Source organism: Psittacula echo, assembly GCF_963264785.1.
Source record: "Psittacula echo genome assembly, chromosome: 2".
In the NCBI taxonomy this organism is placed as follows: domain Eukaryota; kingdom Metazoa; phylum Chordata; class Aves; order Psittaciformes; family Psittacidae; genus Psittacula; species Psittacula echo.
The window spans coordinates 60430300-60445288 of NC_137737.1; the positions used below are offsets into that span (position 1 = coordinate 60430300).

At 59.7% G+C, this 14989-nt stretch overlaps 1 protein-coding gene across 1 annotated transcript; it reads right to left on the minus strand.

The window, feature by feature from the left end:
• Nucleotides 1-1912: 1912 nt before the first annotated feature.
• On the minus strand, nucleotides 1913-10562 carry LOC308217404 (zinc finger protein 783-like). Its single transcript, XM_080610464.1, has 6 exons — nucleotides 10407-10562; nucleotides 9236-9628; nucleotides 7879-8005; nucleotides 6976-7089; nucleotides 5799-6053; nucleotides 1913-3828 (listed from the first exon to the last, which is right to left on the minus strand). Exons 1-6 carry the CDS (start codon nucleotides 10428-10430, stop codon nucleotides 2732-2734), a joined length of 2010 nt encoding a protein of 669 aa, XP_080466590.1. The 5' UTR covers nucleotides 10431-10562; the 3' UTR covers nucleotides 1913-2731.
• Between the last annotated feature and the right edge of the window lie 4427 nt (nucleotides 10563-14989).

Genomic DNA, 14989 nt, shown 5'->3' on the forward strand with positions numbered 1-14989 from the left:
AGGGGGAATGGCTTTAAACTGACAGAGGGGAGATTGAGATGAGATCTGAGGAAGAAGTTCTTCCCTGTGAGGGTGCTGAGGCCCTGGCACAGTTTGCCCAGAGAAGCTGTGGCTGCCCCATCCCTGGCAGTGTTCAAGGCCAGGTTGGATGGGGCTTGGAGCAACCTGGTCTGGTGGAAGGTGTCCCTGCCTGTGGCAGGCGGTTGGAACTGGATGAACTTTAAGGTCCCTTCCAACCCAAACCAATCCTTTGTTCTATGATTCTACGAAGACTTGCGTAGTGGTGAGGCTGCTCATGGCTCATGCCACCCCCAGGTTTGTGCCTTACAGCACTGCCACCTCTCTGTTTTTCCAGTGCTGCCACCACCCCAAGGGCTTGCGATGGGTGTGCTGTCCCCCCCAGCGTGGGAGCTGTGCCTGCAGATGGGCTGTTGACATTTGAGCTGCTGAAGGTCACCTGGATGTTGTTAAATCCTTGCAATGTCCAGCAACCGATGCTGTTTCATGTGTGTGTGACAGGCAAGGAGCAGCACCAGGGGGAGAGCAGTTGCTCTCTGGGGGACCAGTGACACCCAGCAGGGCACAGGCACTGCTAGCCCGGCCATGTCAGAGTGAGGAGGGGGCTGCCCATCCCCAAGACTGCCCAGGCTGGCCGTTAACACCCAAGTGCCTGCTTTGCCAGAAAGAGCTGAATCCATCCATTTTTAGGAAGAAAAAAGGACACCACTGGGTCTGTGGCACTGCCAGCAGGATGAACATGAGCTGCTGAGAAACAGAGTCAGTTCTGCTTTTAATTTCTTTGTTCCCTCTAATTGCATTTAGTCCTGATGAGGTGGATGTGGGCAGCTGCTGAGGGGCCAGGAGCTGCAGCCAGGCTCTTCAGTCCTGCACCAGCACCTCCTTCTGGGACATCCAGCCCCACTGCAGCACACGTTTAACCCATGTCAGACCGTACTCTGTGAACTGAAACTCCAAACTGCTCCCAGTGAGCCTCAGGCACAATTTTGGCAAAGGGAATGCAGAACCTTCGGCTGGATCCCACCCTGGCAGCGCCAAAATGCTCCTTTCCACAATGGTGACCAGCCGGTGCTCTCTGTGTGGCTGCACTGCCCTCAGACTCTTCCCAGCATGGAAGAGGCTGTAAATTACACATTTAGGAGGGGTTCATACACATGGAAAGCCCTGGAGTGAGGACTTTGATTCTACAAAGGCATTAACAGGTCCTGACAACTTATCCCATCATCGCTCTGTTTATTGATGCCACTGTCCAACATGAGATCCGACAACGCCCTCCCCACAGCACCCGCCAGCCAACAGCCCAGTGTGCACCAGGGAGCTGGTGTCACTGCCCCAGCCATGGCCCTGCCCTTGGGGTGCATCTCACCCAGCTACAGAAGCTGTGATGAAGATAAACCAGGGTCATGGAGAACTGAGCTGCTGGAGACGGGCACTCAAACCAACAGCCAGGAGGCTGACCCATGTCCCTGCCACTGTGACTACAGCCACAGTTGCATGGCAAGGGACCCTGGCAGCAAGTGCTTGGGAGCTGGGAGGTCTCCCACAGGCAGCCCCAAGCTGGCCAGGGCTTTTCTTGAAGCCAGCATGAGACTTGCTCCCCTGCCTGGGGCAAGAGTCCCACTGCTCCTGCCACTGAGTGTGTGGACAATGCCATTGGCATGGGCAAGGGCAGCCTGCTTGCCACAGCGTATGTCAAAGGGAGCGAAAGAGAGGTTAAACATGTCAAGGTCTCGTGCCCAGGTACATCGTGACCCCACAGCACCCCACGGCAAGACCCACAGCTCCAGCATCTCGATGCCTTTGGCACAGCTCCCATGGCAGCAGGAGGACCGGGCACCTGGATCACCACTCACCAGAGAGGCATCTGTTGCTGTGGAAGGATTAAGTGCTAGAAATGAGTGTTTGGAGGAGCCTGGCTCAATGGGGTCCTACCAGAAAAAGGTTCTTTTACTGCAACTAGTATTTTATTCTACTGTATAACTCAGGAGTGCATCACAGCCTCAAGAGCCGGGCAGGCACCAATCAGTGCTTCCAATCTACACACATGGAGAACTTCCTCATCATCTGGATCTATTTGTTACTCACCTTCCCCTGGCTGGGAGCTCCTTGTCACCACACGCTGCTGAGCGGCTGTCGCGTCCAGCCTGGAAAGCTGGGACGAGGCAGCGTCTCTGCAGATCTCCTGGACAAAAAGTGACTGTGCCAGAATTAGCCTACAGAGCATTGAAAAAAACAAACAAACAAAAATCCTCCTGGCCATCCTAAGTTTGCTTATCAAAAAAACCCCCAGTTCCTCCACATTTATTAGAAAACCACACAGTAGATTTAAAAAGCAGTTAAAGAGTCCTACTCCGGCAAAACACCCTGTACAGGATTCTTTTTGTTGGTGGTTTGCTTGCCTTTGTGTTTTTTTCTGATGGTGAGGATTCCCCCTAAACCAGCTGCTTCTGTTAATTGTATACGTACATTTAATCTTTTCACTTTGCCGCACATCACTTGCTTTAATTAATTAATTTATTTCCAATCAGCCTAGCTGTCTCCACCAGAGCAGCGGCGCTACCACACAAAGCTTCCTTGATGTCCATGCCCTGAGCTGGGGGAAGGGAGATGGAGGGAAGGAGGGAGAGATGAGTGGAGAAGGAAGGGGAAGACTGGAGGGAGGGAAATAGGCGGGGGGGAAGAAAGGGAGGGAGAGGAAGCCGTCAGCAGCCCCTCACTCTCCCATGTGCGTCCTCAGGTGGTATTTGAGAGACTGCTTGTAGCGGAAGCACTTGGTGCACTCGGTGCAGGGGTAGGGCCGCTCGCCGGTGTGCGCCCGCTGGTGCTCCAAGAGGTGATGCTTCTGGGTGAAGTTCTTGCCACACTCGGTGCAGTGGTAGGGCCGCTCGCCCGTGTGGATGCGTTGGTGCTCCAGAAGGTGGTGCTTGCGGATGAAGCCCTTCCCGCAGACAGCGCAGGCGTGCGGGCGCTCCCGGGTGTGGATGCGGTAATGGTTGGTGAGCTTGGACTTCTCGCTGAAGGTCTTCTCACACTGGCTGCACTGGTAGGGCCGCTCGCCGGTGTGAGTCCGCTGGTGCCGCAGGAGGTGGGAGGGCCGGGTGAAATTCTTCCCGCACTGGGGACAGAGGAAGGCCATCTCGTTCTTGCCGGCGTGGATCCTCTGGTGCATGATGAGGCTGATCTGCAAGCGGAAGCTCCGCCGGCACTCGCCGCAGGTGAAGGGCCGCTCCCCAACGTGTGTGATCTGGTGTTTGCTGAGGCTCGACTTGTGGCTGAAGCTGCTCTCGCACTCGGAGCACTTGTAGGGCTTCCCCGGAGGTGGGGGCCGTGGCTGGGGCTTGAGACCGTGCTCAGGGCGCCGGGGGACCTCCACACCCCGACGCGTGTGGCTGCGCTGGTGCAGCAGGAACTGCTGTTTGTTGCGGAAGCTGAGGTCGCACTCGTGGCACTCATAGGGCCCTTCCTTGAGGTGGTTGCGCTGGTGGATCATGAAGTTGATCTTGAGCATGAAGCTCTTCCCACACTCGGGGCAGATGTAGGGTCTCTCCCTTGTCCGGTTCCGCTGCTGGGCGACGGCTGGCTTCATGTCTCCAGAGTCCCTCTCGCAGGCTGGGGGTTTCCTCACACGGGTGGCCACCAGGCTCCTGGGCTGTGTTTTGGAGCTGCACTGTGCCTCACAGCCCAGCCCGGCTTCGTGGCTGGGGAACGCCGGCGGCTCGCTCCTGCCTGAGAACATGTCACACGGCTCCAGAGTGTCGGGGTCCTCCTCCTCCTCCTCTTCTTCCTCTGTCTTGATCACGATCCCGTCCTCTGAGGGGGAAGACCAGAACAGCTTTAGGGTCATTGAGAGGGATGGGTGGCCTTTTATGCACCTGGGGGCTACTACAGAAACATCTGCATGGGCTTCTTTGCAGCCCATCAAACATCTTTTTCAAACATCTGCAGCTGCTTGCACCTGTCTGTCCACTCTGCCCAACCACCCGGACATGTAAAGGCTCCAGCTTTGGGACAGGCCATGTCCTCCTGCAGTAGCAAGGGAAGTCTGCACACCCCGCAACGGGGAAGACAGAAAAACCGCCTCCCAGACAGGCTCCTTCAGAGAGTGCGATGAGCCCTGTCTGCCAAAAGGTTTTGCAATTTCATGATGCTACAAGACAGAGGGGGTAAAAGCACCATCGGTTTGCAAGGAATCAGGTGGCCAAGTGGCTTTGGAGCAGCTCCATCTGCTACCGTCCTGCTGGGCTACACCACCACACCTGCACGGCACTGCTCCACAGAACCACTACACAGGGCTGCTGGCCTCCAGCTCCACTCCTGAATCCATGAACACAGCCTGGGACTGTCAACCTCTTTCAGCTTTACCAGGACAGGGCACTGGGAGAGACCCCCTCCTTCCCCAAGACAACCAGTGGTGCAATGGATGGCTACAGCTCAGGCTCCCCTCTTGTGTCACCAATGCCAGAGGTGACCCGGTTGTTTTTGTTTGGTGAGACTGGCTGTGGGGACGCACACAGCAGGACACACAGCCAGCATGTCCCAGGGAAAGGCCCATGGTGGATCCCTCGCACGTCACCCTGCGCTGGACTTTGAGCCAGGCCTATGTACTTTTCTAGGAAGAGCAGCCATGCTTTCCCAAGAAGAGGCAGCTTATGGGAGCAGAGTGTATCAAAGCTCTCCCCTCCAACAGAGGGGTCTGTGGGGAAACCCCACATTCCCAGATCCTCCTCTCCTCTTCCTCGCAGCAAGGAGCCTCCCCTAGGTAGACCCAGGGGCTGTCACTGCTCGAGCCGGCACCTGCACCATGGCCAGAGCATTGCTGCAGCTCTCGCTCAACCTCACCAGTGGGGGCCCCAAGCATTGGCAGAGGTGCTGGTTCTTGGATGAGGATCAGCTTCAGCTGCACTGGTGGCTTGGCTGGTTTCCTTTAGAAAACCATGAAGAGACCACAGGATCCACGAGACAGAGTGGAGGAGAACCTCGAGAGCCCAACTTTATCTTTCTTGGTTTGTGTTACACCATTGCAAAGCCACCAGAAGGCAGGGAACCTGCTGTTCCCAACAGCCCATCTCTCTGCCTTCCCATCTCCACCCTCAAAGCATGTCTGTAGGATCTGGCCCATACCAGACTTCTACACATGAAGCACCTGCTGCTATCTTCTCATATCCCCAGTAAATAACCTCAGTCTTCCCCTTCTCTTCCAGCAGCTCCCACACCACAGACCTCTGGCCACTCTCCTCTCTGTCTTCCAGACCTCTCCTAAGCAACCACCACACTGGTCAACATGCTGGACCTCATATGTTTCTCCAGCAGTTTCTGGTGTGTAAGCATCTGAGTGGCTTACACCATTCCTCTGAGCAACTAACACCAGGGCAGGAGTCCTCAACCAACGTCCTGCCGTCTGCAACAGTAGGATTTTGGCAGCGAGAGCTCACTGGGGCTCATAAAATGCTGCCTGAGATGTCTTCCCTTGGTCTCTGCGTGTAACAAGGGCTTTTCCCACCTTCAGAGGTGCTTGCTCTGCTCTCGAGTTGGTCAAGTGCCCTTAGAGACAACGCTCTGATGTCCACCATGCATGTGCTGCCTCCTCCTAGCCTGAGTTATGACCACAGCTGCTCTTGAGGTTGCTGCAGCCAGTAACTTTCCTTCTGTTGCTGGTTCTGGGGGGATTTATCCCTTCTTCCATCTTACCCATTCCTCACCTTCCCCTAAAACACTACAGCCCCTCCTGGGCCTCCTGTCCCCCTGCCACGCTATGCAGAGCCATGTGCTGAGCATCTCACCTGCGCAGCTCCCATGGTGAACAATGACTCTCTGGATCTCATTGAAGTCAGATACGTATTCAGACGAGTCACCCAGGCTGGTTCCCGGGAGGTCCCTTGGAGGTGAGACGGAGCCGTAGGGACTCTCACAGGCTGCCTCCTCATCCGGACTCTGGAAGCTCCCCTCCGACTGCCCCGACATCCCATGCAGCTCAGGGTTTTCAGGGCTGTCTTCAGGAAGGAGCTCCTCTGTTTTGATCACAACCCTTATGCCAGCTGCAGCGAAGAGAGATTCCCACCCACCATTATTCCAGGGAGCCAGGACAAAGAAACCACTTGCAACAACCCCCACCAGCTCTGGCTGCTGATCCCATGGAGGGGTTTCATCTGCTTTCCCTTCAATCACCCCTGCCATGCTCCTGCCTCTCACCTGGGATCTTCTGCAGGCAGAGGGGACTGACTCTGCCTGGCCTGGGGACTCAACACCTGCAGCTCAGCACCCCTCCACCACCCTACATCCCTGGCTGCCATGCTGGCTAGCAGCTCCCTGTTTTTTCTTTTCCTGTTGGCCTTGATCTAACTTAAAGATTGTTGTGACCAAGATCACAGCAGGGGGGTGGAGCGACCTCATCTTCGCAGCCTGGGGCAAGTGGAGCTGACACCATCTCTTCTTATCTCCTTATCAGCCCCCCTTTATCTCAGAGCAGGAGTCACTGCAGGACTCCGGGTCCCTGGTTCCCTGCTCTCAGCCCAGTCTTGCCCTCATAGAAACCCCTCAGCACCCTAGTCCCCGTGCGCAGGATGGAGCAGGCTCCCCTGCCTGGGGGGTGCTCCCAGGATAAACCCAAGCACCATACACACAGTCAGAGAGGGCATAGAGGCTTTTTTTGGTGGATGGGTTTACCCAACAGGACCCAGTTCTCTGTTCTGCCAAACACACCGGCCCCTCAGGGACCTGGTCTGGATACAGATGCTTCCCTTGCTGGTGGCTGTTAGTGTCCAACTCTCCGGGCTCCGCCTGCCCTGGTTGATATGTTGAGCTGTACCTGGACACCCAACCACCCATTAGCCAAATCTTTCCCACCCCTAAGCAAGGCTCCTCATGAGCAGGCACAGCTCTCAGCAACACTTGCTTTAGCCTCGGGGTGAGCATCTCCTCTGAACTTATGTCTCTCTTTGTGCTAAGCTGCTGCCTCACCTGCAGTGGCATCGGTAATGATCTCACTTTCCTCCAAGTCTGGCTCATTCCTGACCCGTGATTCCTCTCCTTGCTCAATCTGAGACAAGACACCAGGTTTGGAAATTGCATAGTCTGTTGAGAAAGGGATGAGGAGAGGGATTACTGCACAGGGAAATCCTAATATTGGCTTCCACCTTTCCTCATTCCCGGAAGGGACAGAGAAGGACACTCAGAAACGTCCACAGAGGGTCTGCAGACAGAAGAGGCTGGTGCTGTGGGCAGGCCAGGCTCCCCAGGTGGGCAGAAGGGAGTCACGGAGGCAGACGCTGAGAAGCCACACACAGAGGAACTCCCTTCAAGAAGAAACCCAACCTGTGTGTTTTTCTGGTGGGCTTTTAGAACTTCTCAGGTAAATTCCTGGCTCTCCTGAAGCCAAAAGCATTTCCATTCTGGCTGCAGCAGAGCCAGGATTTCTCCTGCAGCTTCAGCAGGAAACACCTCAACGGAGCACAGCTAAGACCACCTCGGACAATTTTTCCTTCTGGAAAAGTTTCCTCTGATGGGGTGCATGGGCTGGTACCCAATGCAGACCCAGAAGACAAAGGGAATCCCTTACAACAGTCACGGGGAAGGTGCTGGGTTTTCACCCAGTAACTCTGGCTGGAAGGAGCCTTAGGAGGTCTCTAGCCCACCCCGTTTTGTGGGCACCCCCTCCAAGCTGGGACAACACTGTACCCCGAGCTGGGAGTGAACATTGCTGGAGGGATGCCCTTATCCAGACCAGAAACTTCCTCCTGTGATTTTAGGTCTCCTTTAAACAGGATATTTGGGTCTCAAGGGGATCCAAAGGGATCTCCAAGGAGGACTCAGAAGGTGCCCAAGCCTGCAGGCAGCCAGAAGCCCTGGAGAACCCATATTTACCCAGGGAGATCAGCGACTCATAGTTCCCCTTCATCACATTCTTGTACAGCTCCTTCTGCCACTCCTCCAGCTTCTCCCATTCCTTGTTGTTGAAATAGACGGACACGTCGTCAAACGTCACCGGCACCTGCAATCACAGCAGCATGGGTTCAAGCAGCCACCTCGCTCCCCAGGAGCCCCACACCTTATCTCCAGCCTGTGGCAGCAGCAGCTCGTTCCCTCTTGGATATGGCCAGGACTCAGCTACCTCATGGCCATCAATGAGTTGGTTTTATATTTAAAACAGCTCCTGGAGAGATATTTCTATGAGATCAAAGGTCTCAGTCGAATGGCCAGATCCGGTCATGAACCCAGATCATGATTTCCACCGCCAACACCGACACCTTCCTCTTGGTACCCACACCAGCATGGACGACCTGCAGAGGTGATAAGGCTTGTGCCCACCTGGAGGGACAGTCAAGGAGATAAAAACTGGGTGCTAGAGCTGGACATCATCTCTATTGATGAGCTGATGTAAAACCCCAGAACTCCAGGGAAAGCTTTACCTGGCCTGAAGGGCTCCAGTTATCATGAGTTAGTGTGTGCACATGGGCTAGGAGCAGACTGCAGCTTTCAAGTCTGTGTGCCAAGAAATAATTTCTAAGGATAAATTTGGGATGTGCAAGCTGCACCATGTCTGAATGGAGCTCTTCAGAAGGAGACGCAGCACTCGGCTTTAACTCCCTGACTGCCCTAATGGAGTGTTTGGGGCTGAAGCCCCCTTTTCCATAGCCCCTCCACTCTCTCCAGTGATGTCCCCTTTGCCATGTCCAACATGGTCCCGTCTGCAAAGTTGCTTTTACTGAGATGATCATGAAATGCAAGGAACTCAGTACTGATGGTGAGCTCCTTTTGAAGCTCAGCTAAGCCCAACCGTGAGTGCAGAAAGCTTATTTGCCTTCCCCTGAATCCCAGAGGTCCCCCCTTCCCTGCAGCAGCAGATCCTGCTTGCTCCATTCCTGACCCAGGAGGCCCCCAGTGCAGCGCCAAGGTGGTAAAAGAGCCACCAAATCTGCAGGGTTTCTCTCACATGTTGGTAAAAATAGAAAGGGAAAAGAAAAAAGTGAGTTGCTGCTGGGCTGTGCAGTGTGGTGAAGAACTGAAACCTCCAGCTTGAGTACAGGGGATGTTGCCTTCAGGTCCATCTCCCACTGCAGGCAGGTCCCATGGGAGAGATGCCAGGAAGCTGAGAGGAGCAGCCCTGCTGCGAGAGATTCACCTGTGCCAGGCTAACCCACTGCCTCTTCCTCATGTCCTGCCCTCCATGAGGGTTTTGGGAGCATTTTGGGCACAGACCTGCACCCCAGAACACCGTTACCTTGGGGACTTCCCCCTTTCTGCCCGGGGGCAGCCGCAGGATCCAGAAATTCCTGTTCTTCAGGAGGTTCTCCATGTTCTCCAGGCGCCGCTGAAGCAGCCCGTACTCCTGGATGAGGGTGCCCAGTGCAGCACACTTGCTCTCCAGCTGGTTCCCCAGTTCTGCCGCCGTCTTCTCACAGTCAATCAGTTTCTTCTCCGCCATCCCCGTCCGACCCTCCAGGTCGAGCAGGCGGGTGGAATGGGAGTCCACCTTCCTCTCCACTGCCTGCACCGCCGCCACCACCATCAAGGACACCTCAGCTGTCTGCGTCTCCTGCTCTGAGGTGCGTTCATGCCCAGCCACCGGCCGGAAGGGTGAGGAATAGCACGGCTGCTGCACCGGCTCCGGCACCTGCGGGAAGAGGTGTGCAGGTGTCACCGTGAGGGGAGCACCCTCAGGGTGACAGGGAGCCCCGGGGGGAGCATTACAGAGCCTAGGGCAGTGGGGAAGTGCCTGTGTCCCGGCCGGGCGCTAACCCTGATAAGCTGCTTACGTCGGTCCCACAGGACGGGCAGCACCAGCCGCGGGGGGAGAAGGAGGGAGCACCCCGACACCACAGGGCCGGTCGGTGACACTGGAGGAAGGGGATGACAGGGGACAGCTGAGACCCGTTGCCATGGGCACGGCGAAGGGACACCCCGGGGAGGCTGTCGAGCGCTGTCGGGGCAAGGGCACCTCATCACCATGGGGACCGAGCGGTGACACGGCGGGGGGCGGGGGGGAGGCGGCCTATCACCGGGGGGTGGCGGGTCTGCCACAGGGAGGCTGCTCCCGGCCCGCAGGGCCCGGCCGCCGGGGCTGGGGAGGGCAGCGGAACGCGCAGGCCCGGCCCCCGACGGCAGCTCGGGCGCCGCCGGCCGCGAAGGCCCGGCCCGGCCCGGTTGCACCGCCCCCCCGGGGCTGCCCGCGCTGCCGCAGCCACCGCCGGCCCTGCCCGCCCCGTCCCCCCGGGGGGGCGGCCGCGGTGCCTCATGCTAACAGCCCCCGCCGCCCGTCCGCCCTGCCGTCCGCCCCACCGCCTCCCGCCGCGGCCCCGACGGCGCGGCCCTCCCCGACGTGCGGCCCGCGGGCGCCGGGCCGGGCCGCGACCCGCTCTGGGCAGACGGCGGGGAGCGGCGGGCACCCTTACCTGAGTGGGAGCCCCCTCGGCCATGGCCCTTTGTTCCCTGCCCGGGGCCCCGGGGGCCGCGGCCGGGAGGTTCCAGCACCCGCTCGCTCCTTCACCTCCGCCCGCCGCCGGGCATCGGGCTGGGCCCGGGGCGGCGCGGCGCGGTGGGGCGGTGGCGGGGCGGGGGCGCGGCGGGGCGGCGCGGCGGGGGCGGGGCGCGGCCCGGCCCGACCCGACCGGGGAAGGCGGGGGCGAAGGTCGGGGGGGGCGGCGAAGGGGCGGCGACGTGAGACCGAGCAGCGGCTCCGCGTCCCGGCTCCGCCGCTCCGCGCTGGGCGCTCCAGCCCCGCCGCTGCCCCGCCGAGCCGGCAGGGGGCGGGCAGGCCGCCGCCGTCGCGCGCGGGCCGCGCCGGGGGCCGCGCCTGGCGGGGCGGAGCGGGGCGCCCGCCGCCACCGCAGCGCCCCCTGTCGCATCGACGGCATCACCGCGCGCGGGCCGCCGCGCACCGTCGGGGCCCCCCCCCGCCTGCCCTGACCCGGCCTGCCGGGCGCAGCCATCGACTCCGCGGCGGGGGGAACGGGCCAGGGGGACGTGGGGGGTGCCCCGGGATGGGGTCTGTGGGTTCTCCGCCCGGGGCGCGGCTGAGAGAGGAAGGGGGGGGACTGGGAGAAATGGGGGTGACGCAGGGAAGGCTGCGCGGGGGGCGGGGGATGGAGACGAGACTGGGAAGGACTGGAGAGGGACTGGGGTGACTGGAGGGACTGGGAGAAGTGGGGAAGTATGGGAGGCTACTGGGGGGGAACTGCGGTGAGATCGGGTGTGACTGAAGAGGGACTGGGGTTAACTTGAGGTGCTGGGAGAACTGGGGAAGGACTGGGGGCAAGACTGGGGGGAACCGGGGAGGGACTGGGTGACTGGAGGTGCTCGGAGAACTAGGGAAGGACGGGAGTGAACTGGGGGGGACTGGAGAGGGATTGATGTGACTGGAGGTGCCAGGGGACCTGGAGAAGGTCGGGGAGAGGACTGGGGAGGCCTTCGAGTGACTGGGAAGGGACTGAGGAGAACTGGGGAGGCACTGGCGGCAACTGGAAGCACTGGGATTAACGGGAGCCCCACGAATAACTGGGCTGACAGGACTGGGGGGCACAGGGGCTGTTCCCGGAATAACTGGGCTGAGGGGAAGAACTGGGGGAGATGTGAGGGTGGCTGTTGTGGGGACTGAGGAGGGGCTGGGGAAACGGGGGGCTGGGGAGTGTGAGGGGTAACAGGGAAGGCCCATGGGGAACAGGCGGGGGGGGCCTGGGGGTAAGGCGGGGCTCCCGGGAGTCCCAGGGGACTGATCTGACTGGGGGGAGGGATGAGAAGGAAATGGGAGAGACCGTGGGGAGCGGGGGCAGATCGGTGTGACGGGGCCGACAGGGGAGCCGAGGGCCCTAGCGTTACCCTTTGGGAACTGGGGGAGGACTGCGGTCACTGCGGGGGGGTCACTGCGGATGCCACGGGGACCGGGGGAGGACACCGCGCATGTGGGGGGGAGGGAGGGAGGGCCCGGCCCGCACCGTCGGGCGCCGCCATAGCCGCGGCTGGCGCGGGCGCCCCCTGGCGGCCCCTTCTCACCCCGGCACGGCCCCGCCCCCCCGCCTTGCGGCCTCGCGCCCCGCGGGCCTGTGAAATGGCGGCCGGAGGGCGGTGTCGCCATGGAAACCGGCCGGCCGTTAGCAGCCTCCAGCCCCCCGCGGCCTCCCTGCAGCTCCCGCGCGGGCCGGGACCCCCCCGGGACCCCATCACCTCCCCGCTTGTCCCCCTGTGCCCCATCCTGTCCTGTGCCGTCCCATCCCATCCCGTTTGTGTCACCCGGTCCTGGTTGGTCTGTTCGCTCCTGTACCGTGCTCATCTCCATCCCCAGCTTGTCCCATCCCATCCCAACCCTGTCCTGTCCTGTCCCATCACATTTCTTTCCACCCTGTTGTGTACTGTCCAGTCTTGCTATATCCCATCCTGTTTCCCATCCCACTGCATCCTGTCCCATCTATGCGAATGTCTCATCCAGTTCCATCATGTCCCATTGCATCCCCATCCCTGTCCCATCCTCATCCTGTCCCATCCCCATCCCATTTCCTTCAAGTCTGTTGTGTCCTGTCCAGTCTTGCCGTGTCCCATCCTGTTCCACCTTATCCCACAACATCCTGTCCCATTCTATCCCATCTATCTCATCTAGTTCCATCATGTCCTATCCCATTCCATCCCCATCCTGTCCCTATCCCCTCCCCATCTTATCCTCATCCTGTCACACCCGCATCACATCCCATCCTCATCTCACCTTGTCACATCCCCATCACATCTCATATTCATCCAGTCATATCCCCATCGCATCGCATCGCATCCTATCCTCATCCCATCCCCATCTCATCTCCATCACATCTCATCCTCATCCTGTCATATCCCCACCCCATCGCACCTTATCCCATCTCATTCCCATCCCATCCTCATCCCATCACATCCCATCCCCACCCTTGTCTCATCCCCACCCCACCCTGTCCTGTCCCACTCAGTCCCATCCCCTCCCGCCCTGGTGTATCCATGTGCCCGCACACTGCCCCAGCAGGACCTGGTATGCAGCCCCTACCCTGGCACATGGCCTCACTCCCTGTCCGGATGTTGGGGATCCCTGGCACAGGGTGACAACGACTGACGTCAGTGACACCAATCCCAGGCAAGGGCAGGGAACACTTTGGTTTGCAGGAAAAGGGAGCAAAGGGATGAGGCTGCATCCCATCACCACTGGGGTGCTGGGGCCAGGAGCGTGGGCTTTGGGGTACAACACCCACTCCACCCACCCAGGGGAGGACAAGGCAGGGACCTGGATTGGGGCACCCCTGTCTGACCCCCACCCAGGCTGTCCCAGGGAGCCACAGCCCCTCCTGTTGGGAGTGATGGAAACCGGAAGCAGCTCTTCACCGTGACCAGCAACAGGGATCAGGAAACAGCCGCTGTTGCTGTGTTCATGTGAGTGCAGCATGCCCACGGTCCAAGCTGCCAGCCACGTATGTGTGTGTATATTCACACACACATGCCAACAGCATGTCGATACACCATAAGAGTACACGTGTGCATTTACAGTGTCTCCGTGTGCTTGTATGCGTTCAGTCTCATCCCTGCCACCACCCTGTGCCTGGGCTGCCAGATCTGCATGGTGCATTTTCACCTCTTAATGAGCCTTTTCTCTCCTTCTCCTCCCTCTCCCCACCACATCCAGAATCCCTGCACCCTCCCTACATGGGACAGCCCCATCCTGCCTGGTTGCTCCAGAGTGAACCAGGGATTTGGCCGGGGTCACCCCCCCTGGCTCCACAGGCACTGGGCATGGTTGGGGCAGGTGGAGGATCCCCGGCACCCTCCCGTGTCAGCTGCTGGGAACCTGTGGGATACGAGTGCCATGTCCTTGCGCTGGCTCTGACCCACAGACTGGCCCCATGGGCCACCCTGCCCACACTCCGTGTTTGGGCCCAAGCCAGAACAACCCCTTGGGCCCTTGTCTAAGGTCTAGGGAAGCTCTGGTGGCTGCCCCAACAGGGAGGCTGGGGCTAGGAGAGGGACCAGCCCCCTGTGCTGGGCTCTGTAAGGGAAGAACCTGGGGGATGCTGGGCTGGGGGGGAGCTCCCGGAGGGGCAACATATCCCCCTCTAGCATCCCACAGGGACATCCAAAGTCTGGGTGCTGACAGCCAGCAGCAGCCCAGGATGCTGGCACCAGGGCTGAGGGGTCTGAGGCTGCACCAGTCTCCCCTCCACAGACACCTGAAAAGAGATGAGATGTCCCTGGCACACACACTCCCCCCTCAGTGGGATGAGGGGATGAAGACCAGTGCAGCACTAGGGGATATGCTGCAGGGGAAGAGCAGGACCCTGCTGGAACACCATGGGGCACCGACCAGTCCCACATCCCCAAGGCCATGCAGCTCCACACTGTGTTCCCCAGGATGCACCAGGCCCCGACGCAGTGAGACAAAACGGCGTGCGGCCCCGTGGGGCCAGGCCTGGCAGGAACAGTTTATTGGCAACCCCCGTACAAAGAGCTTGGGTATGTGCGAGCAAGGAAGCAGCAATGCAAACCCAGCATGGCCCGGCTCGGCGGCTGCCCTCCCCGCATGCCAAGGTCCCACCAGTTCCGCTGGGACACCGCACAGCACCGCGGGGCCAGGCTGCCATGTCTGGTGAGAGATGAACCCGCAGTGTTGGCAGCGAGGTGCTCAGCAGCATGCTCCTGGGCTGTTCTTGCCTCAGTGCCAGAGGGTCAGTCCACCACATCCCAGCTCTGAGGTGCAGGGCAGTGCTGCAGCCGCGTACACTGGCGCTTCTCCCGGCATGGGACTGTCCCGGCTCTACCTGTCAGCAGAGCCTGGCTGCATCCGGCGACTCCTCAGCCAGTGCTGCAGCCCTGTCTGTGCATGGCACAGGCCAGCTTCTCACATAAAACCAAAGTCTGCTTCCAGCCATAGCGGCAGCAGAGAAAAAGCTTAAAAACACAAAGCCCAAACGCCAGACACCAACCGCAGCAGGTCCAGAGCTGCACCAAGCAGCCTCATCTGCTGGCTCTGGCTCCC

What these genes read in the sequence shown, in the direction of transcription:
- LOC308217404 (XM_080610464.1), bottom strand. Translation starts at nt 10,430, where the DNA reads ATGGCCGAGGGGGCTCCCACTCAG. An exon ending in GAAAGGGGGAAGTCCCCAAG is followed by an intron (nt 8,006 to 9,235) that starts GTAACGGTGTTC and finishes CTGTGATTGCAG; the next exon opens with GTGCCGGTGACGTTTGACGA. An exon ending in CATTACCGATGCCACTGCAG is followed by an intron (nt 6,054 to 6,975) that starts GTGAGGCAGCAG and finishes TCTTCGCTGCAG; the next exon opens with CTGGCATAAGGGTTGTGATC.